This window comes from Diceros bicornis, chromosome 11 (genome assembly GCF_020826845.1).
Source record: "Diceros bicornis minor isolate mBicDic1 chromosome 11, mDicBic1.mat.cur, whole genome shotgun sequence".
Classification (NCBI taxonomy): domain Eukaryota; kingdom Metazoa; phylum Chordata; class Mammalia; order Perissodactyla; family Rhinocerotidae; genus Diceros; species Diceros bicornis.
In genome coordinates, this window is record NC_080750.1 from 32,275,560 (window position 1) to 32,302,231 (window position 26,672).

The window sequence follows — 26,672 nt, forward strand, 5'->3', positions numbered from 1 at the left end:
GAGGACCTTTCTGGTGAATACATTTACCTGGCTATGCTAGATTTACTTAAGGCTCACAGAAGTGAGAGTTCTATTCAAGTATGTATAACTAAACACACCTCTATTCTGGCTGAAATTCACAAATGTCAGGAGTTGTATAATACCTTCAAACTAACACTCAAAAGTTTTCAGTAGTTCTTAAGATTCTAGCTCACACACGCTAAGGTTTAGTCCTTGGTGTTCTCCTCTTTTCTCATTACAAGCTTGCCTTCAGAAATTCCCTCCATTATTATGGGATTCAACTGTCTGTTCTATGAGGATCTACCACAAGTCTATATTCCCTACCCTGTGCTGATTTCCTGATCTAGAACTCCAAATTCCTTTTGTCCTGATAGTTTACATTCTGTAGGCTTGAAACCTAACTCTTCCTTTCCTCAAACTCCAACTTATTTACATCGATAGGATATCATTCTCCAAAGACCAAAACCACAGAATATTCCATCTCTGTCTGTGCCTTGCCCCTACCTTCCAATAAGTCACTAAGCTCTACTGATTCTTCCTCTATAGTGTCTCTTACAAGTGTCCCTTCCCAATGGTGACATCACCTCTCTTACGTTACACTTGAAGAACCTACTTCCCATCTTCTAGTATCTTTCTCTTCCATCCCATCCATCTCAACTTTTCTTCTTAAATCCTTGCTGTCACTAATTTATTTTCTTTCCTCTGTTAAAAGCCTTTAGACACTGCCCAGTGACTATCCAGAGAGTCCAAAGTATAGCCTGCCTTTCAAGACCTTATATCAGGACTTGTCAAGGGTTATGGACAGCTCAGTATTTTTGGCTTAAACTGATCCATGTCATGACACACCATTAAATAACGGAGTATGGTTTAATGGAAACTGCAGTGAACATTGAGTAACAAAGTCCTTGGTTGTGGTGTTGGCTCTTCATAGTAAACAGCTATGTGACTGTGAGCAGGCAATTCAGTCTCTATAAAGATTTCCCAGCTATAAAATATGAAGATAGTAAAACAACCTACTTATCTCACAAAATTTATGTAACCAAAAGTAAAAGATTTTAAGTTTAAATATAAAAATACTTTAGTGTATGGTAATGAGTACTATAGTTACAGTCTGGCCACAAAGCTTCAGGAGCACATCATAGAAATGTTGACTATCAGTTTTTCAGACTAATTGGCTTGTAGATTCCTGTTAACTGCTAAAAACCTTCTATCCAAATATGAGGAATTCCCTCAATAAAAATAAGCTAAAACAAATCTTTCCTTCCTCATGACCCTATTAAAAATATATATAGTAAGTTATACTTGGAAACTTGTTGTTTCAATGCTAAATGTGAAATATAAACTCTCTCCTTGAATGTAAGAGATATCCTGTCAGCAAGGTGAGAAAACAAGATTAGCATCTTGTAAATGTCTTTGTCAGGATTCAGAGGCAAGCAAAACGACGTTAAAATTAATAGGACACTATGACCTGCCCCTTGGTAGATAAGTGGTTGCAGGTAAGATGGAGTAAGCACACCACGCCCACTGAATGCAGCTATAAAACCTGGACAGAACGTGCAGAGTAGCTATTTGAGAACTCAAAGTAAATAGCACCAGGCATATTGGAGAAGAAGATCAGAATTTTAAATACCATTGAATCAGAGGTGAGTTTATCACATTTTCCCTCTATGATATCTCCTGACCTAGATTCAACACAGCCCCAAACCCAGAGGTGGCGATTGATGTAGACAGAGAGAGCTCCAGGAAAGCTCTCTAGTTTGGCTCAAAGAACAGAAAACAGGTTTCCTAACACTCAGAAGCACAGAGAAATCTCTTCTTTTTTCCACTCTCTCATGCCCCAGCCCCCAAGTAATCGAGTGGTGCCAGCAACAAGAGTGGCAGCAAGGAGGAACTGCAGGAGCCTACAACTAGGAAGGAAGGAACGCGTCCTCTGACTGCAGCCCTAATCCCAAGGGCGTGGGGTGAATGCCTTTACTTTTTCTCTCTCTCTGTTTTCCTGCCTCTTGGTCTCAGAAGAGGGTGCCGTTGCATGGCAGAGAAGGGAAAATAAAACCCCAGCTTTCTGGCTGGAGGATCAAAAAGGGAAGCCACAGGAAACAGGAACGTGCTGGGAAGAGTGTGGAGAGGAAGAAGCTCAGGAAAGGGACTTCCTAATGTTGCTCATGAACTCCTGGGCTCATGCAAGCTGTGGACGCGTGGGTCTAAACAGCATATCAGAGACTCTGAGAAATAGTCTATGGACTAGACCACTCCTTGGTCCCAGACTGCCATCTGGGTGACAAACAGGAGGACAGGTCCAAATAACACAACAAAAGTTTTGAAAACAGAAGCAATGTTGAAACTACAAGGTTTTACAGGACATGAAGTTAACATACAAATATTTGGCAATCGACAATTAGAAACTGAAATTAAAAAAATATATAAACCATTTATAGTAGGTTCAAAACAAATAAAGTACTTAGTTGTAAATCCAGCAAAAATGTACAAGATCTATATGCTGAAGTACTACAAATGCTGATGGAAGAACTTAAAAAAGCTCTAAATAAATGTAGAGACACACTGTGTTCATGTATTGGAACTTTATAAAGATGTCAATTCTCCCCAAATTTATTTATACATTTAATGCAATACCAATCAAAATCCCAGCAAGACTTTTTATCGATATTGACAAGGTGATTCAAAAAGTTACAAGGAAAAGCAAAGGAAATAGAATAGCCAAAATAATTTTGAGGAAGAATAAAAGTGGAAAAATTGCAAGTACTGATTTTAAGACACTGTATGTCTAGAGTAATCAAAACTGTGGGGGCGGCCGGCCCAGTGGCACAAGCGGTTAAGTGCGCGTACTCCTCTGCGACGGCCCGGGCAGCCCGGGGTTCACCGGTTGGGATCCAGGGCGTGCACGGATGCACCGCTTGTCAAGCCATGCTGTGGCGGCGTCCCATATAAAGTGGCGGAAGATGGGCACGGATGTTAGCCCAGGGCCAGTCTTCCCCAGCAAAAAGAGGAGGATTGGCAGATGTTAGCTGAGGGCAGATCTTCCTCATAAAAAAAAAAAAAAAAACTGTGTGGTATTGGTGAAAGAATAGGCAAATATTGATAAATGAAACAAAACAGAGAGGCAATATGGCCAATTTGTTTTTGAGAAAGTTACAGTCAATTCAATGTAAAAAGAAAAGTCCTTTCAACAAATGGTATTAGAACAATTAGACATCCATTTGGGGGAAAAAAATAAAAACCTTGCTTAAACTTCACAACTGAAACAAAAGTCAAAATGGTTCATAAATGTAAAACATAAAAATATAAAACTTTTAAAAGAAGACATCAGAGAAAAATCTTTATGAATTGAGCTTAGTCAAAGTATTCTTAAATATGACACTAAAAGCATGATCTAAAAAGAAAAAAAATTGCTAAATTGAACTTTATCAAAATTGACAACTTTTGCTCCAAGACATTGCTACCCAAATGAAAATAAGCTGATGACTAGAAGACAATGTTTGCAAATCATATATCTGACAAAGAAGTTGCATCTAAAATATATAAAGAGTCCTCAAAACTCAGCAGGAAAACGAACAGGCTAATTAACAAATTGGCAAAAAAGTTTAACAGACATGTCTCAAAAGAAGATATTCAGATAGCAAATAGCCCATGGAAAATTGTTCAACATCAGTAGTCATTAGGGAAATGAAAATTAAAAGCACTATGAGATGCCACCGTATACTTTAGAATGGCTGGTGAGGATGCCACTGAAACTCTCATACACTGCTGGTGGGGAAAGCAGTGCAGCAGTTTCTTACAGAGTTCAACACACACTTACCATATGACCCAGAAATTCCAATCCTAGGTATTCACCCTAGAGAAATAAAAACTTAAAGTCACAGAGAAACCTACATGTGAATATTTTAGCAGCTCCATTCATAATCACCAAGAACTGGAAACAACCAAAGGTCCTTTAATGTGAGTGGTTAAACAAACTGTGGTACAACCATCCCATGGAATACCACTCAGTAATTTAAATTGTTGATACACACAATAACTTGGATGAATTTCAAAGGCTTAGACTGAATGAATGAAGCCACTCTCAAAGGATACGTACTGTATGGTTCAATTCACATAACTTTCTCAAAAAGAAAATCCTACGGTGATGGAGAACAGATCTTGGTTGCCTAGGGTTGGCATAGGTGGAGGAATGAATCAAAGGGGCAGCAGGAGGGAGTTTCTCTGTGGTGATGGAAGTATTCTGTATCCTAATTGTGGTGGTGGTTACAAGAGTCTATATATGTGTTAAGATTCATAGAATTGTACAACAATAAAAAGTCAATTTTATTGTATGTTAATTTACAAGATAGAATAAATGAGAAAGGATATAGCCATTTTCTCTGATAATGAATTAATAGCAAACAAAAACAACCAGTTAGTCTGGGAATACAGAAACCAAATTATTAAAAGGTTATCCTCTTCCATGTGAAGCGAATCTTCTAATTTCTGGCAACATTTATTTGCAATGGCAGAGTCAAAGTGTCAATTTATCCCATGCCTTATGCTTTCAAAATATCTGCACACATAGAAACGCCATATGTGAAAGGAAAATTTCCACCTGAACAATGGGGAGCATTCATCAGAGATTGGAGAGGAAAATGCTCACACAGGAGGTACGATGATGTGCCCAAGCCAATGGCTCCTGTTCATGGGATAAACCAACCGGCTACCTACTGTCTGAAATTACTCACGTTTAGACCTACAAAAGAGAAAGTATTGCTAAGGCTTTTTGTTAGGCTAATTTACTTTATTATATTTATTTTCATGAATTTTTATTTTGAGCAAGAGAAAGAAAAAGAGTGAGAGGAAAAGAGCTCTATGCATATTAAGCAGAGACCATTGGGAGAGGGAAGGAATAGTAACAAGAAAGAAATTATAGGAGGTTATATATAGATTGCTGGGGAAACCTGATGTAATAGAGAATTTTTTTAAAGGCAAAAAAAATTTTTTTTCAAGCAAAATATACATTTTTAAAACCAGGTACAAACAATCTTGATAGATAACTAAGCAAAAATTTTTTTCTTTCTAAAAATGGACACACTCCTACAGCAGAAAGTCTTTACACGAATGGTTTGCAAATGTCATGAAACCAATCAAAATATTCTTAAATACTTTGAAAATATTCTGAAGATAAGTGGCAAGGAGAATTAGAGGATTCAATTATTAAATAATTAGTATTAAATATTACTGATGGGTCAATATTTAATATTCAAATTTTGAATTATATACATTTTTATCAGTTTTTTTGTGCTTTTGGCTTTATGTCAATTTTTTAATGGTAGAAAATAGTGCAAAGAGATATTTTTTTAAAAAGCTAGCATTAAAAGGTCAAAGTTATACAGTATATGAACATAATTTTGGAGTACCATATATTTCAAACCTGTGTAGTAACAAATTCACTAAGCTTTAAATTGCACAATGAGGCATGCACTCTGAAAGCAGATAATTCTTAGTGCTTATATTTTTATGCTTAATTGCAATTGGATTTTTTTTAACTTCTGTTATTAATTTATAAAATCTTGTGGTTTTTTAAATATTTTTTATTTATTCTCCTTTAATATGACAACATTTTTAACCAAAAAAAAGAGTTTCCAAAATTATAATTTTCCATAGAAATATAAAAATAAGGTCAAAGTAACAAAAAATATTAATTTACTTACAAACATTTAAGCACCAACTATGCTGTAAGCATTATTCCATGCATAAGAATACAGCAGAGAAGAAAACAAAAAATCCCTGCCCTCATGGAGCTTGAATTCTTATGGTAAATAAGTAAATGATACATCACAATGTGGTATGTGCCATGGAGAAAAATTAAGCAGAGTAAGAAGTGGGTGAGCGCTGGGTTGGGGCTGCTACTTTATATTCAGTAGCTGGAACAGACCTCTCTCACATGATGCCGTTTGAACAAACAGCTAAACGAAGTAAGGAAGTGAGCCATATGTCTTTCTTGGGGTAAGATCTTTCCAGGCAGAAAAAGCAGATGGTCCAAAGGCCTCGAAGAGAGTTAAGTGAATATGGTCCCCATATTCAAGGAAGAGCAAAGACATCAATGTGGCTAAGGTTGGGTAGTAGATGGGGAAGAGACTACTAGAAGACTAATACTAGACTAGAAGAGTAGAAGTTTTATATTGCTGCATAATAAATAACCACAAACTCAGTAACTTAAAACAACACCCATTTATTATCTCACAGTTTCTGCAGATGAGAAGTCTGGGCTGGGTCCTCTACTCAAGGTCTCACAAGACTGAAATCAAGATGTAGGCTGAGCCACATTCTCACATGGAGGCTCTAGGGAAGAATCCACTTCCTAGCTCATTCAGGTTGTTGGTAGAATTGATTTCCTTGTGGCTGCATGACTGGGGTCCCCATTTCTAGCTAGTTATCAGCAGGGGTGACGCTCAGCTCCCAGAGGCTACCCTCAAGTTCTTACCATGTGGCCCTCTCCAAAGGCAGTTCACAAGATGGCAGTTTGCTTTTTCAAGACCAGTAGGAGAATTTCTCTTTCCAATCTGCTAAGATGGTATCTATTACAAGGTTACCCCAGCCACCTACATGTAATTACATAAGTGACTATCTCATCACCTTGGGCAGATAGGGAAACCTTATAAAGGGAGGGACTATCCTATCATATTCACAGGTCCTACCCACACTCAAGGGGAGAGTATTATGCAGGGCATGTACACCAGGGAAGTGAGAACGTTAGGGGACATCTTATATTCTGTCTACAAGTAATGGTGAATGAGATAATCTAGAACTTTACAGGCCACTGTAAGAACTTTGCCTCTTACTCTGAGGGAAGTGGAAGCCCAACAGAAGATTTTAAACTGACAGAAGTTTTGAAGTGAGAACTTGGGCTGCAATACAGAAAATAGACTGTAGGGGAGCAAAGGGAGAAGCATGGAGATGAGTTAGAAGAAATTAGGATGAATTTGAGATGTGTCAGATTGTAGTTTTGTATTGGAGGTAGCACTAACAAGATATTGTGATTGATTGGATATAGAGAGTAAGAGAAAGGAATCAGAGACTATATAGGTTATGGCCTGAACAATGGGAAGAGTGAAATTGCAATTTCCTGAGATGGGAAGACTGTGAGGATAAACAGGATTTTAGAGGAAGGAGTGAGCAGCAGGCAACAGCAAGGAATTCAGTTTTGAACATTTTAAGTTCGAGACATTTATTTAAAGTTCAAGTAAAGATGTCATTAGGTGGTTGAATGTGAGAGTCTAGAGTTCAAGGGACCAGTCAAGGCTAGAGATAAAAATATGGGAATCCTCAGAATATAGATGATATTAAAAGCTTTGAGATTGGATGGAAATGAGTGAGTGTAGAGTGAAAAGAGAATTTTTCCTAGACTGAGATATAGGACACCTCAACATTTAGAGGTCAGAGTGATGAGAAACAACCTGCAAAAGAAACAGAGAAGGAGTGGCCAGCTTCCTAGTGGGAGGAAGAAAAAAAGAAAGTGGTATTTCAGATACCAAGTGAAAAATATGTTTTAAGATATGCCAAGGAAGAGGAACATCAAAACTTATCCACTGCATTTAGCAACATGGAGGCTATTCATTCCTGATGGTGACAAGAGCTGTTTACATGAAGTGATAGAGATAAAAGCCTGATGAGAATGGATTCAAAAGACAATCAGAGTAAGCAAAGTAGAGACAGCTCCTAAAATGGTTCTCCTATAAAGAAGAGCAGGGAAATGGAGCATACGTTAGAAGGAAATGTGGGAGATTTGGTGGCATTTTTTTATGTGATAGACATGATCTAGTAGAGAGGGAATAATTTATGACACAAGAGTAAAAGGAGATAATTGCTGGAGTAATGTTCTTGGATAGGTGAAAAGAGAGGGAATCTAAAAGACTAATGGAGGGGTTGACTTTCAACGTGAAATAGAGTTCATCTATAAACAGGAAGGAAGGCAGAGTAGATACCGGTAAGTTGGTAAATACAGTGTGAGAAATTGTCAAATTCCTCTTCTTGGTGAAACAGAAACCAGATAAATCAGCTGAGAATGAGGAAGAGGGGAGATATTTTAGAGGCTCTGGAAACAAGGAGAGTGGGAGGGCAAATGTACCAGGGAAATATAGTAGTACTATAGAGTGACAGTGAGGGTACCCATGAAGTTAGGGGTCATGAACCCAAACGAAATTTGTAAGCACAGAAGTCAGGTTTTGCAAGCCCACTCAGCTGCAAGGATGTAAGTATGGAGTAGGTGAACAAAATGTTAGATTTAACCACAGTTTTTGTTGGTGTAGCTTTTATTTTTATTTTATCTATCTATCTATCTATCTATCTATCTATCTATCTATCTATCTATCTACCTCCCTCCCTCCCTCCCTATCTGTGTTTTGCTGGAGGAGTATAGAAGAGGGGCACAAGAGTTGAGGATTCAACTCAATTCAAAACAATTCAAGGGAATTGTTTTGTGATTTCTCGGTGATGGACCATGGAACCTCAACTGGATAAAAACAGAAGAGTGGATATAGGGGAGGGGGCTGTAAATGGTAGAGACATAACTTTAGGATCAATGACTAGGTGTAGTCAAAGAGCAATTAGAAGGAATATCCTGGAAAGACATGAGATGAAAAACCAGAAAGTAGATTACTTAAAATTAAGACTCTGGAGGAATGGGATTAATGACAAGATCTAAGAGATGACAACGGGAGTGGGTTGCTGGAATAGGGTAAAGAGAAGCCTAAAAGTCCAAGGAATTGAAAAGGTCATCTATGTGGCTATTGAATCACAAGATGTATAAGAGGAGTCGTGCTGAAGAGAGATAAAGTGAATTGCAAGTTAAAGTCCTCATGAAATGAGTGGAGATGAATCTTTAGGTGACCCCAGTAGTACGGGGAATCCAATGGCATGTCTGACGCCATGAGCCTCAATCCAGGGACATTTTCAGAGGATGTTGATCCTACACCAGGTATAAAGGGCAGCCATTTGGTAGGGCTGCAGGGAAGAAAGCCAGCTTCTAGTTAAATAAAGAAAAATAACTGAGGTTAGGGGATGGGGCTGAGGAGGGATCTCAGATAACAGAACAGAGCTGGGGAGCAGAGGGCACTAGGGCCAGAGCAGGCAGAGGACAGACAGGCAAAATGATGGGCGGCCATGTGGATAAAGGATGACCTGGGAATCCAGTGCTTCCGTATGGGGACCAATCACCTGAGAATGAGTAATGGTTACTGCCACTATAAGGAAACTCAGTTTAGATAGGCAAAATATGCCCAGGCAGACAGGGCAGCACTAATTTTAAAATACTATAAAGACTTGAAGTTTCCCATTTTCTGATTTTAACTTGTTCTGCTACATAGTCTTCACACTGCGGTATTAAATCATCTGGTAATTATTTTAGAGGTCAAAATGTGACTGATTCACAGTTAAAGCAGTCCTGATAGGACAATAAAGATTCCTACTGAACTTTTTTGTTAAAAGGAAGAAAAGTAATTAAAGCAAAGTTCAAGACACTCTGCAATATGGAAACAGTATACGGCTTTTATTCATGCTAAATAGAGTCTGAAGATCAGCAGGAACAGATCAAATGTCCTACACAGTTTTTCAACATGAAGTGCCTGAGAAAGCCATCTACCTTTTCTCCAAATGTCTCCCATTTAAAACATTATTTTAAGATTTCTAATTATGAGAGTATATCTATTAGTATTAAAAGGCCTTTATCACATCTCTAAAGAAGAATCCATATAAGAAAAAGAATGGATTTGGTATTTGGCAGGCTGAGGTTCTAACAGGAAGTAGAAAGACAGTAAAAATTAAAGTCACAGGATTAAAATTTTCAATTATAGAGCGATTGCTATATATGCCTTTGTAAATTTTTGAGAAGTGTATTGAAGTTTATGTTCCACATAAAGTTTCACTAGCTTTAAAAAACCCTGGACGCAGCTATCTTCTCTTTTAGTCTAAGATAAACTCCTCAGAACATAGTATTAAGATTGAATAAAATTGGAGAATGCTTAGAGCAGAAGGTAACCTTAAGTATTATCCAACTCGTTTTGTAGAAACTAAGGTTCAGAGAGGTTAAGTGAAAGGCTTGAGGGCACCTCACAAGTCATTAGCAGTGCTGGGATTTGTCCAAGAACAGTAGAAGTCAGAAGGCCACATCTGATTTTTTAAAATTTATTTCTGAAAATCAAAAGATGAAATGGTGGTAACTTATTTATTTATTTATTTTTAGCTGCTTGCTCAATAAGTTTATTGTTCTAAATCCCTTGGAATTTCCTGGGTAACAGGAGTGTCTTTTGTTCTAATGAGGCAATGCTTGGTGGGCTCTTAAATGGGGGCCGGTCACCAGAAAGACCAAGACATGATTAGAAGCTTAGAATGTTCAGCTCCATACCCTATCTTCCAGGAAGGAGAGAAGGGCTAAAAATTGAGTGAACGATCCATCATGCCTATGTGATAAGCCCTCCATAAAAATCTCCAAAGTATGGGGTTCAGATAGCTTCCGGGTTGGTGAACGTATTCATGTAGTGGGAGGGTGGTGCACCCCAGCTCCAGGGGGACAGAAGCTCCTGCACTCAGGACTCTTCCAGATCTCGTCCTATGTACCTCTTCATCTGGCTGTTCATCTGTATCCTTTATGATACCCTTTATCATATAATAAACTGGTAAACATAAGTAAGTGCTTTCCTGAGCTCTGTGAACTGCTCTAGCAAATGATCGAATCCAAGGAAGGGGTCATGGGAACCTGTGATTTGTAGTCAAGTCGGACAGAAGTTGTGGGTAACCTGGGACCTGCCACCTGTGATTGGCAGTTGAAGTCAGGGTAGTCTTATGGGACTGAGCCCTTAACCTGTGGAGTCTGCATCAACCCCAGTTACTGTCAGAATTGAATTGAATTGTAAGGACACCCAGCTGGTATCACAGAGAATCACTTGGGAAAACCCCACACATTTGGTTGTAAGAACTGTCAGAAGTGAAGTATTCTGTGTCAGTAGGAAATGAGAAACACACAGGAGCATTTTCCTTTATGCTGATTATTCTGCAGAATCAAATTATTATTCCTTATTCTCAATGTGGTTTTATTTAAGCTTTTATGTTTTTAACAATATAGTTTCTCTTCTCCATCCTGCTATTGTTTAATAAATTGATGTGTTACAGAACTTTCTTGAGAGCATTGAACAGATACTTTCTAAAATATTCTTTTATCAATGTATTTTAAAACGTTAATGATGATTTTTCTCTATTTACTTATTCATAAATTTGCTTCTCTTGACTGTACCTTAAAACATTTTCCTAGGCTTCACGTGGTTGCTTTATTTTTTTCTTTGTTAGTTTATTAATCCATTTTTACAATCCTAATTCATCTAAACTTAATGTTTAAAAGTGAACTTCCATGCTCTTTCTTTTTTTTGTGAGGAAGATTAGCCCTGAGCTAACGTCCGTTGCCAATCCTCCTCTTTTTGCTGAGGAAGATTGGCCCTGGGCTCACATCTGTGCCCATCTTCCTCTACTTTATATGAGACGCTGCCACAGCATGGCTTGACGAGCAGTGCGTCAGTCTGTGCCCGGGATCCGAACCTGTGAACCCCAGGCCGCCAAAGCAGAGCGTGCGAACTTTGCTGCGCCACCGGACCAGCCCCGCATGCTTCACTGAAGCCTCCTCCTACTCAGTTAGCAGAACTCCATTGTTTGCAAAGTCTGGACCACAATCTTTGGATTCATATTTTTTTCCTTTGTCTCAGATCTCACATTGATGCTGTCACCAAATTCTGTTTGTTGTATCTTCAAAATATATCCAGAATGTGACCATTTCTCACCACCTCCAAACGGCCTTGCTGGTGAAGCCACCATCACTCGTCACCTGAACTAGCGCTGAAGCCTCCTACTTGGCCTCCCTCTTTCCACTCTTGCCTTCCTATGTTGTGTCTGTTCTCAACACAACACAAGTCAGATGATGTCACTCCTCTGATCAAAACCCTGCCATGGCTCCAGCTTTACTCAGAGTAAAGGATGAAGCAGGCATCACAACTTTCAGTCCTATACCACCTAGACCCTTGTCACATCCTTGGCCTTATTTCTTTTACTCTCACTCAACCCCTGCCTCATGGGCCTCTTGACTGTTCCATAAATACACCAGGCAAACTCCCTCCTTAGGGTCTTTACATTGGCTATTCATTTTGCTTAAAACAGCAACAGCACCACCACCACCACCACCACCATCACCACCACTCCCCAGCTAATATCTGCATGGTTATTTTCCCCTTCAAGTTCTTGTTCACATATCACCTTCCCAAAGAGAGCGGCACTGATCATCCAGCGAACCGGGCGGGCCTTAGGTGGAGAAAGCATATGACCAAAGACAGGTGGGTATCAAATAGCCTGGAGTTGCTGGATACTCATTTTTGAAAAAAGAAAAAGCTATTTAGGCCTAGTGTTGTGAGACACTCACGTCGACGATGATGATGATGGTAAGGATGATCAGTATTTATTGGGTGCTATGCACCAGACACTGTTTCAATTGCATTACATGTATTATTTTTTAAAAATCTCAATATCAATCTCATGAGGCACGTATTACTCTTATTCTGAATTTTAGATGAGGATTGTGAGGTGCTCTCAGAACTCCAAGCAGTGTGTCTGTTTCTAAAGACTTCTTTAAACCTGATCCTGACAGTGTTGTCTTCCAGGAACATGAAGGTTATCCAATAAATACTAATACCTTTTCCTTGTAAAATTCACTAATCGGGTCCTCTAAGTAATACAAAAATTACTTCCTTACTTCCTTCTGCCCACACTCTTCAATCACCAACACCACTCCCATCACTTACAAGCAAGTCATCGATGGAGACAATCCTCAGGCTCCTAGCACTAGTGACTTAGCGCTTGTCTAATCCAAATTCTTCATTTTTGAGATGATAAAATCAAAGCACCAAAAAATCTACTTCCTGAAGTCATATATGTAATGGCAGAACTTGGGCCACATTTCTTAAGAGTGAAGTGACTTGGTTTCCAGTCCCAGCTAATGTTAACAGGCAATCTACACGGCCATCGTAGTCAGCACTGGAACCCCTCAAACCAGCTTTATGCACTGATTATTAATATACATGACTCAAAAATAGAAGAGGAAACTCTTTCCCAGAATGAGTATTCATGTGCACTTATAAAATGTGGCTTGCTCTCCATTCTCAGCCTCTCCTCTAGCTTCAGAGCTGCCCAGGATTCTACTCTTAAAAGTAGTTCCAGAAGGAAACTCTCCTACCACTTGGTAATTAATTAACCCTCCTTTCTGATTCCATCTCTCAGTAGGGAAGGCATCAGGTGGAAAGTTTGTAAAGATTTCATTGAGGAATAGACCCGTAAGGTGAAAAATGGGAAAAACACTTTCCCAGAAAATACGTATTCCCGGTTTTTACTCCTCTTAGCCCTGAAACTCAAAGAAACTTTGCTGCTTCATTTTATGTCCATGACTAGCACTGTTGAACTCAAAGCATTTACAAAAACAATCCCTGAGAAAATAATAAAATTTCATAACAAATATTATGAAACCAGTTATAGGTGTTTTTACCATTTCCCCCTCCCTGGAGCCTTCACATATCCTTTATTTTCTTTATTTTTCAAATGAACTTGGCAGGAAAGATAACATCACTCAAATAGTACTTGTTTCAAGGGGGTTGAGGGAAGAAGAGACGGTAGGAAATAAAGAGTAGGTTAAAAACTTTTTTTTCCCTATTACAGTATAAAGGGATCCTTTTCTTAAAATCTGGCTTATGAACCCGTAATTCAAGTTCATCTCAGTGGTATTATAATCATTAGTAAACAGATGGGGAAATTTAAGCAATGTAATTAACTCCTAGTAACAAAAAGGAACTCTAACTTCCTCCAATGTTACAATCGCAAGCCTATCCTTAATGTGCATTAAAGGCTATATCACTTGGTCATAGAAGCAATTCATTTCTATTGGTACCAGAGATAAGTCTCAACAGCCAAGAAGTTTAGTGTTAGCTGGCAATTTGCCCAAGAAACAAGCAAACCCAAGAACCCTTAGAGATTGTCTCTCCTATTTACTGTGTAAGTTCCTGGAAAATCTTCAATTTGATTCTAGATAAGAGAAAAATAATCCCCACTATGCACCATTTCTAAGTTAAGGATTGAAACTTTTAAACCTACTTTGAATTAGAGATACTGTACCAAAATCGAGGAAGATAAAAATAAAATAAAATAAAATTCAGGCTAGCCCCCGTAGCCAAGTGGTTCAAGTTCCGTGCTCTCCGCATCAGTGGCCCAGGTTCATGGGCTCAGATCCCAGGCGCGGACCTACTCCACTCGTCAACCATGCTGTGGAGGCGTCCCACATAGAAAGTAGAGGAAGACTGGCACGGATGAGCTCAGGGCTACTCTTGCTAGTCTTCCTTAAGCCAAAAAAAAAAGAGGAAGACTGCCAGCGCATGTTTGCTCAGGGTGAATCCTCCTCACCAAAAAAAAAAATGAATAAATAAAAATAAAATAAAATTCAAGTTATCCACTCAGATCTTCAATGGATGGATGAAGCTTAGACCAAGTCTATGAGGGAAGCTTAAATTTGTTTTTACCAATCAACTTTTTATATTAAGTTCTAAAGGAATGTGTTTGTTTACTTTCCAGCTTACATGTGTGAACATCAGAAAGAAGTAACATTCAGCACGTATATACCAGTGAATTTGGTCATTTCATTTACTTATAATAATGTAATATATACCCAGTAGCACTTTGGTCAGGTCCAATTAAACCTGCATGCAATGAATTCAGTTAATTTTAAAAACTCACTTTCTATGCAAGATGGTGAAACTGTTCCATAATGTAATAAACTCATCAGTGCCACACAATGTTATAAAGAATCTTTAATATTTTCTATCAAATTCTAAGAAGCTTAAGTACATTGAGCAAGAGACCCAATGGATCACCCATAAAATAGGCCCTTTTCTAGAAACAACCATCCCTCATTGTAGCACAGCCTTGAGAAAAACAATTTGCTTAGATTGGTGCTAAATGCAATTAAGTGAAGCAAAATAAACTTGCCTGTTCTCTTCTTTCTTTTCACTATTCTACATGTTTTTTTCTTTGATCGCATCCTTCTCTTTGCTTCTTAAAATCAGTTATCACATTATTTTTGTGTATTTTCTGTTTCCTTATCTTCCATTAATAAAACAATATTCTCCTTCCTTTTCCTGACTCAATTCTTTAACTTACTGGCGTCTCATTGGGTACAATCTCATTCAACCACATTTTTACTATGAGACAGCTATGCTATGCCACAGAACAACAGACATCAGTGAATTTCAGTTAGTGGATTAAGGTTGAGAATCCTAGGCTAGAGCATGCTATGAGGGGAATACATTGTCAAGGGGCAGGTCACTTTCTATATTCCCTCAGGGAGGAAACTTCCAGCACAGCTCGCTCATATACATTAAGTAGAACTGACAATGTGTAAACGGAAAAGCCAAGTCAAACCTCAATGGAAACAATTAAAAAATGGTGACCATCTAGCGATCATTAAGCCTTTGTTAGTTAGAGCGGGAGCAATGAGCTCTGCCGTGCTTCTCCAGGCACCCACTCAAAGGCCTAATGATAGGAATATGGTCCTTTGGTCATGGGAGATTGAGGAGCCAATGATAAGCTGTTGTGGGGGATGGAGAGCAGACCTTTTCACTGACATGCCTGGAGACTATTACTTCTCAGTTGCTAGTGAGAGTAAATTTGGAGAATACCAATGTTTTCTGGATGGGTAAGACTTATCCCTTGAGCAAGAGATACCAAAAAATGGAGGAAAAATAATTGGAAGCCAGTGTGGGAAAGAATCTAACTTGCATCATCTACACATACAAACATTGTTGTGCTCTCTTGCTGGCTTAAGTTGAAACTGAGCTCAAAACCCCAAGAAGGGTTTCGCGAGAAAGACAGAAACACTAACTCGACCCTTGGAAAGTATTATGTGCACTCAGGTCACTATAAATGAGGGAGGAAGTGGTGTCAGTGTCAAGTGTAATATGTGTGCCTACAGAAGAGACTGAAAAAGTAGGTTTGCTGTCTTGTATATCTTGGTCGAAGCTTTTGCATATGTTCACATTCGTGCTTATTTGGGTGGGGAGTGGGAAGGAATATAAACTTTAAAGCAGGAAAAAGGCATAATCAGATAAGAATTTTAGAAAGGATGATTTAAAAATGATGCTTGGGTTGCATTTAGGGCAGCTGATGGTTCCCAGTTTAACCAAGAAAGGAAAAGCACCTAAAGGCAGAGCTTCCAGGGGAAGAGCCAAATTCAGTTTAGGGTAGTTCTAGTATTAGGTGATTGTGAAAATAAATATGTGCCCACTTATCCAAGCTTAAAAAGAATCTGTCAGTGAACATAAAAGAGACAGTATGTATTTCGTCACTCCTTTCTCATATATTTTGTACAAATTTCACAAATTGGTGTCGCTATAGGCCATGGCATGGGTGTAAAAAGCCATGGGGTTGGAAATGCCTGTGGATAGGGGGACTGGGGACAGGACAAATAGGGGTGAGTAACTGCATGTGGATAGAGGCATAATGTGTGGAGGTGGAAGGTGTGTGTGTAGGAGCAAGTGTTCATTTGGGTGAAGATCACATGCCTGCCTACAGAAGTGTAAGAGAATATGCTTATGGTGGCAAAAAGTGGATAAATACATACACTCACGCATGTACTTCTCTGGAAAATTCGTGGTTGTGTCACCAACTAGGGGCCTCAAGAAACTCAAAGGTGGGTTTGGAAGCAATTAACTGTTTTTCCAGGTTGTTTCTTTTTTGTGTGTGTGTTAAGGAGATGTAACCACGGGCCATCCTGAAACTGATCAAGCCTCACCACAAGAGCTACGCCCACGACCTTTGCCTTGTTTTTAATGCAAAGATCTCTCCAGGAGGAGCTTAGGCCTCATTATGTGGAAGCACGTTCACCAACTGAGCCTTTGCAAGCCAATACCCGCCTCTGCTTTTGAATATTCATTCTCCAACCAAAGAAAAGTTCCTGCTTTCCTTAGTTTGAGGACGCCATGACTTTGGAAATGATTCCTCATGGCCTCCTATTTGCTGCAAATGCAGTTTACTTTGTGAGACAACTTCCACTGGTGTAGAGTCTTATTTAACTCACCAGGAGGCAAGCCCACTTGGTTCGGTATCAGTAGTTCTTGTTGTTCTAAATCAGCATTTTCTAAACCATGTAGCTGTGTTTCTTGGAACACTGTGTCCGCTAATCTGTTAATAGATGTTCCATGAAGATAGCTTCTTGTGTTCAAATTAGTTTGGGAAAAGCTGCAGGTGACATCTGTCCTCTGAGAGACCCAAAGGGCCATGAGGGCTAATGAAGGCTCTGAGAAGTCCTACAGCAAGGTAACCCACTTCACTTTTTTTTTAATAATAGCATTTTCCAACTTATTTTGACATAAAACTTTAATTCAAAGAACATATACTAATAACTGAAGGGATATTGGTGTTCCAAAAAACAGTTTGGAAAAGGCTGATATAAATGTGTCCAGAGGAGCAGAAACACAGAATGATAATGATGAAAGTGACTTTGGTAACTATGGTCAAATCCAATACAGAATTTTCGGGTCAAATATAATTCCTCACAGGCCTAATCATTCCTGCAAATTATCTTCAAAACTAAATTAGCTCTCCAACTTCTTAAGCAGGTAGGTCTGTGAGTACAGACATTAACTTTGTGTGATTTGCATTTTAAAAGAGGAAAGATTTCAGGCTTTTCTATACAAATTGAGGAGCTATTGAAGTGTACTCCAAGTATGTGTTGTCCCTTCAGTGACTGAAAACTCTAATTTGCAATGTGACTGATAGACATCTTTTGAATAATGCAAACTAAGAAAGTGCTAATTGGTTTCCATGGTCATACCTACAGCCTCATGAAAATGGATTAAGAACATAAGAAAACTGCAGACAATATAACCTCAGAGCATTTAAATTAAAGTCTAACTGAATGAAATGGAAAATAATAATACTGATAATAATAATTTTAGTAATAGGCAATCAGCATGATGAGCACTTGCTTTGCATCACACACCATTTCAGATAGGCTGTGTATAATATGTCTAATTCTCACCCGAAAAAAAAAAAAACCTAAGGCTAGAGAAGTTGATCAATAAAAGAAAATATAAAAATTATAGCTAACATTTATTGAGCACTTACTGTGTATCAGGCATTGTTGTAAACATTTCACATTAGGAATTCATGTGAGCCTCAAAATAGCCCTGTGAAGTGGGCACCACTGTCATCTCCATTTCACAGATAAGAAAACTGGGCAATCTAGAAGAGTCAGGATTTGGGCTCAGGTATGGCTCTAAAACACGTGCTCTTTCTACTTCTCTACTGTCCTGATCCCATGATATTTGTATACTTTGCATTCTCTGATTTTATTACAGATTGATGTGATTTTAACAATTATTACAAAGTGGTTCATGTTAGAGCCTTTTCATAATTCTAGGCAATTGTGTCCCTAAAGGACATTGACACAGTCACATAAAAGTATATAGTTTCAGAAGCAAATGCTCCTCCTTTTGTGTTTGAGGTCTCCCTCATTCTCACAGTCCAGTCCTGAGAAATGGCGCTTGAATTTACTTCTGTAGACAGTTTTTAATATATTCAGCAATAAAATGCAACAGTAAACTCTAAACACAATTGATACTGTGTCAAATTTATGAATTTCTGTCCTGACTTCAATGCTATATTGCTCAAGTTTTAAGTCAAAACAAATTTTACTTTTTTCCCAAATCTATTGGAATGCTTCCTGTTTCAACCAAACAAACTGCTCTGCATGTGCCTCTTGCCGGTATCTGCCAACTGATAAGAAGCCAAATCTGATGTCAGAGAGATTAAAGCCAGAATTTAGGTGTCACATAAGCACTCATTTCTCAGATAATAGAAACCGTATATCCAGATCAAAGGTTAAATCAACCCCTTTGCCATGGACCAATTTAGAGAATTGTGGATATTTTAAGAAGGAACTTCAACAAACTAAGCAAGCAAACTAAGCAAAACATTAAGTGATTGTTGAGGGAATTAGTAAGTTTAATGCAAGAAGGAAAGAAAACAATATTTACAGAGTGTTTTTCTCTAACACACGGCAGTGCATGGAACTTCGCTGCATTTATTAATTGCCCAGAATCACCCCGGGAGGAAGGTCATTAGTACTTCCGTTAACAGATGTTAAAGAGGACAGACAATATGCCTGGAGTGACATAGCTGGTGACAGAGCTGCGACTTGAACCCAAGTCTGGTATGAAAGTCTGGTGTTCTTTCTACTACATTACACCCATTCCTGAGGAAAAAAAGGAGACAAGATTTAAAGTTGAACAAAAGAGCTGCTTTCAAATGTGATCATAGAGCAAAGGCATGACACTTGTTCTACTTGACTCCATGATGGAGAACTGGGACCATAGCAAGGACATAAAATTTGGGATGAAATAGGAATACTTTTCTACAACTGACCTATCTGAAAATGGAAAAGATGTGTGGCCTCCTGAGTTTGAGCTCCCTGTTGTTACAGGGGTCCAAGAAGATGCTGAAGTGCCAATATCTCTTCTTGTCTCTAAAATTATTTGATTCTAAGATGCAAACAAAATACATATTCTCTAAGAAATCTTTGCTATCAAGAGCCCTTCTCTCCCAATCTCCATTTTCCATCCTGTCTCAGCTGTGTGACCTCAGGAAGTCAAACTGATGTTCCTCAGTTTACTTATTAGTAAACAGGAATAATATCACCTTCCAGGCAAGGTTATTAGAAGATTAAATAAGATAGAACATTTGAAATGCTTAACCCATCGTAAAGCTCAAATAGTGTTAGTTACCTCCTCCTATGTGTTTATGAAGTCTGAGTCTGTCAGAATCAGAGAGGCTCTAGGAGGAGCTTCCTGTCACCCTCCCTTGAATCATGCCAAAAGCACAGTGAAAGAAGTACTCTAGGGAGGCTCTCCCCTTCTTTGTGCATCTGGATCAATCACAAGTGTGCATTTGCTATTTTTTTTTAAATAATTTTATTTTTTTATTTATTTTTCCCCCAAAGCCCCAGTAGATAGTCGGATGTCATGGCTGCACATCCTTCTAGCTGCTGTATGTGGGACGCAGCCTCTGCATGGCCAGAGAAGTGGTGCGTCTGTGCGCACCCGGGATCCGAACCCCGGCCGCCAGCAGCGGAGCACGCGCACTTAACCGCTAAGCCACAGGGCCGGCCCTGCATTTGCTATTGACTTGCATGTTTTCCTGCTTGTTCATGCCCAGAGAAAACTATGCAGTGTTCTTATGCATTGTTTTCTGGGTTTATGATGTGCATTTTTAGTAAATTCTATGCAACAGCATCAAGTTAGGTTTTTACATGCCATCCTCATCCTCTAACTTTTCCATTGGTGCATTCAATAAAGTATAATACCATTCGGTTTTATAATTAACCATGAATAAGCTATTCTCTCTCAAAGAGGGTTTTTTGGCTGCCAGTTAATTTCTATTGCTCTTATTTAATATAGAAAATGTTTTAGACATACATAAGAATTAGTGTTGTGGAACTACCAGAATTTTCTGCTATAATCCTACTTTATGGTACCTATAAAAGCTACCTGGAAGACTTTTAAAAGAGAATGAAATATATTCAAAATATACGTGACTATTGAGATGCTTGGATGTGAGTTTTTTAAATTATCTCTGAAGTTCAAGTAAATATTGATAAGAGATATCATTATAGAAGTATTCATCCTACATACAACTTTAAATTAAGACTTAAATTAAGGTGCTTAAAACAAGACTTGCATAACCATTATTTGCATACAGGAGAAGAGTAGTCGTAGGAAATTAAAACTCCGCGAAAGTTTAATTTCATTTGAAATGAAAAAGAAACATCATTTAAAACTCTATTGTCAATCTATGGCCAATGTTGGTCTCAGGTTCCTGTGGGAGTTCAAATGTATTCATGCATTCCAGCAACCAACTTATTTTGATCCACTGCCCTGTGGCCTATAGAACATGCCTGGGCTCCCAACCTGTGAGATGCTAGTGACAATTTCATCTTTTTATCACTCTAAATATGTTTGTGCATAAAACAGTATGTCATAGCCTAAGGAGCCTCTCCTTATCATTACTTCCAGCTCTCAAGTTAAGAACATGTCTTTGGGAGATTATGTTCAAAATATGTGGGGTTTTTTGTTCTTTTTTTTAAGAAACAAAATTAAAGTGCATGTGTGTGTGTGTGTGTGTGTTTAAGAAGGTTAAATTAAGCAAAACACCAAAAAATAAAAACTTAAAGCGTTTATAATTTGGATCTTGCCTTCTCTAAGCACACATATTTGACAACAATGGAAAGTAAGTATTCATGGTTTGTGAGAAAGCGAAATGGTCCTAAAATAATATAGATGAACAAACACATATCCATCTACACAATCTATATTTGTAGATGCATGAATATGTACACATATAAATGTTACATAAAATAGGGAAAATTTGAAAACAAACAGTAGAAATCTACTGTTTATTTCTTTCATAGCTTCTCCCATACATCTAGATGCTATAGATATAAACATAGCATCTATAAACACAGCACCATATGTCTCTTTAGGATCATCAGAGTCTTATGTTGTATGTTATATGACAGCACTACTGTAAATGTGGCAGAAGTAATAAATAAAAGAAAAAACATAATTCTCTTTTTATGAATAAATTCTTTCACGTCTGTATTCAAGAAAATTATTTCACATCCATTCTGATAAAATTATATAAATGTTTGCTTAGTTTTGGAGGGTTACATGTAGAAGGTCACAAAAGAAATAATAGAGCACTTAAGATGAGCTAAAAGTTTCTGTGACAAGGTAAAGTGGCCTACACTGAAATCAGTGTGAATTCTAAGTAAGGTTTTCAGCTTTTCAAGCTAATTACAATCTATCACTCACTATTTCTTTGAAGGTTACTTGTCTCAGATATACTCTAATACTTACAATGTATTATAGTCACTAATTTAGGTAAATTCCACTCAGAAGTAAATGGTACTAGGTGTATATTTAGCATCCATAAAAATATAAGGCAGTCATCATCATGAATCAAAATTCCAACAAATAATTATTGAACCTCTACTATATCGCAGGCAGATAAGATTGAATTTTAAGATAAAGCATTAAGAAAAAAATAATTGAGGTCCCTAAAACTCTCCAAAGGATAGAATATAAAATAGAGAAGGAAGCAAAGATTCTATTAGATCGTTAGCTTCCTACGAGGCAGGAAAATAAAAACAGAACAAGCTCTGGAGTCAGACCAAACTGAATTCTAATCCTCTGTGTACAATCAGCAGCTGTGGGATCTTAGACAAGTTGCTGTAAAACGAATATGATAATGCTGCATGGATTAAATAAGATAATGCATAAAAATCACCTAACACATTCCTTGCATGCTAGTAGATGCTCAATAAATAACGAGATGTACGTTAATAGTGTTACTAATAACATCAACTGCAAAATATTAACTCTGCTATTTTTAAAAATTTCTAGAGAACCTATCACTGTAGGTGGCATATGAAAAATTCTTAATAAATGCTTGCTGAATGAATGAGCACTGAATGAAATCCAAACTGTGAGGAGACATGTGACAAAGCTCACATAAGGTCAGAACACTTCCATCTGTCTCTATTCTCTGAAAAGGATTTCCTAGAAAAGAAGTGTCATCCTCCCCTCTTTTTTCTGCCTTTGTGGTTGTTTGAATACTTTAAGAACAATGTAATTTTTCCCGACTGCTAGCATCAGTGCCAGAGACAGATCTAATCTCTCCATTCTGTTATTAAATCATAAGACAGGATTATAATGTTCCAAATTTCTGCTTGTATGGTCCCAAGATATTCAGATCAGGTTGGTAGAGCAAATGATTGTCAGGTGCTTGGGCAGTAAACCAGGTACAGGGCTTGATAATGCCATGGTTCTGGGATGAGAATAGATCCCACAAGTTTCCCTCAGTCAGCATTTCCCCCTAACCTATCAGCCTCGTTCCCACTTTCTGCCACCATGGCTAATATTCTTGAGTTCTCCATGATGTGTTAACACTCATTATGTCTTCATTTACTGTAAGACGAGGCCCTGTGTTGGAATCAAAGTGGAAGAAACCACGAACATGTGGTCCTGGACCTGAGGCCTTGCTTTTTTCTGCCTTTACTAAGTCACATGATATGTGATAGGTTTTAACCAGTTCTCAGTTTTCTCTTTTGTCAAAGGGTCATTAAGAACACAGGTTTTGCAGCCAGAAATGTGTGGCTTCATACATTGGCTTTCCCACTTACGAGCGTTGTAAATTTGTACAAATTACTTATCTGCTTTCTATACCTCAGTTTCTTAATTTATAAAATGGCAAGAATAATAACATTAAAGGCTAATTTGATAAGGGTCAATGAGACAACATCTCTAATATACTTATCAGAGCACAAAGTACATAGTGTCTTATTATTATTATTATAAGATTATCCAATGTTTTTCATGCCTACAATTATAATTCTCTATATAAGAACTCTAGCTTGTTTATATTATATTACAGAAGTCTGGAATATACAGCAATCAACTAGAGAACAAAATAGAAAATATAACTGAGATCTAAACAAAGTCAAGACCTATCAAATGTAAACTAGCAAAACAAAGCAAATGTAATATAAAAGTAAAAAGGTTAATACTAAATAAAGATATCAAGTCCAATTGGGATACTAGAACACTTAGAAAGAAATTTAGTAATTACGCATTTAAATGAAGATGAACTACATGAGTAGAAACCACTTTATATTTGAGGTGTTTTCCCAATACATGCAAACAAATTTTACTCTGTAACTTTAAAAATACACTCTATCATATTTCATGAAATTTGAGTCTAAATCTACAAATCAGACACACACTTCTTGCCCCTTTAAGTTTTCTGAGGGGAAAAAAATTTCAATTCGGTTCAAAAATTCCAGTTCAAAGCACCTATGACATAGTAGCCACATTAAACTACGGTGTTCTGTGGAACTAGTTTGAGAGTCTTGGAACCTGAAGTATCTGGTAAGAAACAACCCAAAGGGACAGGGAACACAAATAGAACTAGACAGATTTTTGGGAAGCTCACTATCAAAGACTGGTGCCTAGAAATACACCCTTATTTCAGTGAATTTGTTTTACAAAAATCTGAGAAATCTATTGCTTTCAAAATAATGACTGGAATATACAAGGAATAAAAGTCAGATATTATCAGTGCAAAGGAAAATTAAAAACAAAACAAAACAAACAATCTGAAAAATGCTTCTTATCCCTGACCTAATGTTCCTCCAACTCAGTACCTCAGAGACTACCGAGTCAGTGGAAAGAAGATAAATTACATCTGAAGGAAAAAACATGAAATACTGAAATCAAAAGGCTATGAAAAGTCTATAATGTGTCTGGTTCGTAGGGAGAGAAATCCACAAATTTGGCAAAGCACAAAAACAGAAAAAATAATAACCTAGCCATTTCAAGATTGGTTTTCAAAAATTATTTTTTCTAAAAAATTCAATTGTGTGTCGTTGAACTTGTTTTCCTTTTATACAATCAAAATCAAATGAGTATACTCAGTAAGCAGAGGTATTAAAATCAAAAGTGGAAATTTGTATTGATTTCATCTAAATCTGAAATTATTATATTCCTTTCTTCTTCCAAAGGTAATATTCTAAACTTGACCCTTCTGTTCTATCCTCTCTCTAAGGTATGGTATAGTTCACTAGTTTTCATTTCACTGAGGATTTCTGGTCCCTGATTTCTGTTTCACAGGCAGTGTCTGAACGTTGTGTAGTGTGCTGCTGATGTTAATGACAGTTATGATATAGTCAATACTGCAGCTTGTGAGTCAGCAAGAAGACGAATAAAGTGAATGCATCTTATCTAGAAAACACGTGGCCCACTAGTAGTTCTAAGTTAGCTCAATGTCTGACACCTCCTATCACGAATCCAGAGGCACTTGGGTCAGATCTAACCACCATGCTAGGTTGGGAACAGATATTTTCTAGGGTGTCAGTGACATTGATAGCTAGACATTTTAGCTGGCCCTTACACCCTTCAAATTGAAAATAACCACAGCAAAATTTTATTGGGAATAACACCACAAAACTATAAAGATTTTTAAATGTTTTCCCAAGTAAAATACAACAAAAAAATAACAGATGTTTAAGAGACACAGCCTAAAAGGAGCCGGAGAGAAGATGGTGGCCTCATTAGAACCCACCAAAACGTATTTTTCTGTGTGAATATGGATTACTTTAAATTATTTTCTACTATCTCTTAAGTCAAAATGCAAAAATGTAAGGATCAGGAAAAATCAGAAAAAGAGAAAGCCAGCAGTACAGATTCCAGCATAAGCCACAGCATCTTTAATGAAATAAATTGTTGGTTACAAGTGGGTCTTTGGGGGCCGAGGCAGGGGGCAAAGAGACTTAAGACATTGTTTCTGCCCAGAGAGTGGTCTCTACGTTTCATCAAAAGAGGAGCATTTTAAGATTTACAGAGTTCTATACAATTTTTATATTCATTTATACTATACGAATATTGCAACAGGTATTCTTCATGTATACTTAATTTTAAAAGTTATTATACAGTTAGAAAACAACATACTATTATTGTTTTAAATTTATTATGAATTTAAAAAGAAATATTTATTCTATTTATTACTCTTGTTAGTATTAAAACACTATGCAACTTTCTAAAGATTGTTGTCTCATCTTCTATATCAAAACAAATTGCACTCATACTCAAAATTAGCTATGATCTATTGTCTATTTCAATATGAGTCTGCATATTTATTATTAAATATTTAATAGTATAGCAACAAAGTAAGCTTAAAAAAAGAGAATAATCAGCTTTCCCTCTATTATCATAAGTCTGCAATGTTGCCTCTAACAAACATATTTCAAACCTAAAAAAACTGCTTGATTTAAAAAGTAACATTTTGATAAGTAACAGAAAAATCACTTAATAGTATGCTCATCGTTTCTATTTACTTTCTTACTTTCAAAGAATTTCATCACTTTAACAATAATGCAATACTTTTTCTTCCTATAAGGGCTGGTAACCTTTGACAATTTGAAACATGAACTTGAATGTGAACTTGAATAACTGCTGTTTCACTAAAACTTGTTGCAGTGGAGAACCTAAGCCATTTGAGAGTTAACTTCGAAACATCTGCAAGAATTGTGACTTTCACACCCAATAAGCCATCAGTAAATATCACGGGCTATTAACAGCATTTCTGCAGACAAAAAGACCTACCTCAGGCTCAGGGCCAGCAGCTGCTCCTTTGATTTCAGTAGCTCCCCCACTTTAAAACTGGCATAGCCCAGGAAGCTTCGCTGAAAATAAAAGAGACAGAATAATTTTCATTAATTTCTGAGGTTCTTAATATTTTTTCTGTCACACCAATCACACAAAATTAATGTTTAGAACGAAATGTTAAATCTATTAGCCTGACAGATATTTCACTGACGGAAATAGTCATCAGTAATATATCTACCTCATGGGCTGAGGTCGAGGGGTGCAAATCCTTTTTTTAAAAAACAAAGAGACCAATAGCCTAGAAAACAAAAAAAATGTGTAATACAAAAGCCAGGACTTTTCCATGAACTAATTTTGTTCCCATATGAAAACTGAGGTAAAAGAAAAGATGATAAA

The 26,672-nt window shown here is 37.5% G+C and overlaps 1 protein-coding gene across 1 annotated transcript in view; it reads right to left on the reverse strand.

Annotated features, from left to right (window-relative positions):
- INPP4B (inositol polyphosphate-4-phosphatase type II B) overlaps positions 1-26,672 on the reverse strand; it is a 599,434-nt gene that overhangs the window by 205,174 nt on the left and 367,588 nt on the right. The window contains exon 8 of the mRNA XM_058550121.1: positions 26,274-26,353. Within this exon, the coding sequence (XP_058406104.1) occupies positions 26,274-26,353 (80 nt within the window). The remainder of the gene's footprint in view (positions 1-26,273; positions 26,354-26,672) is intronic.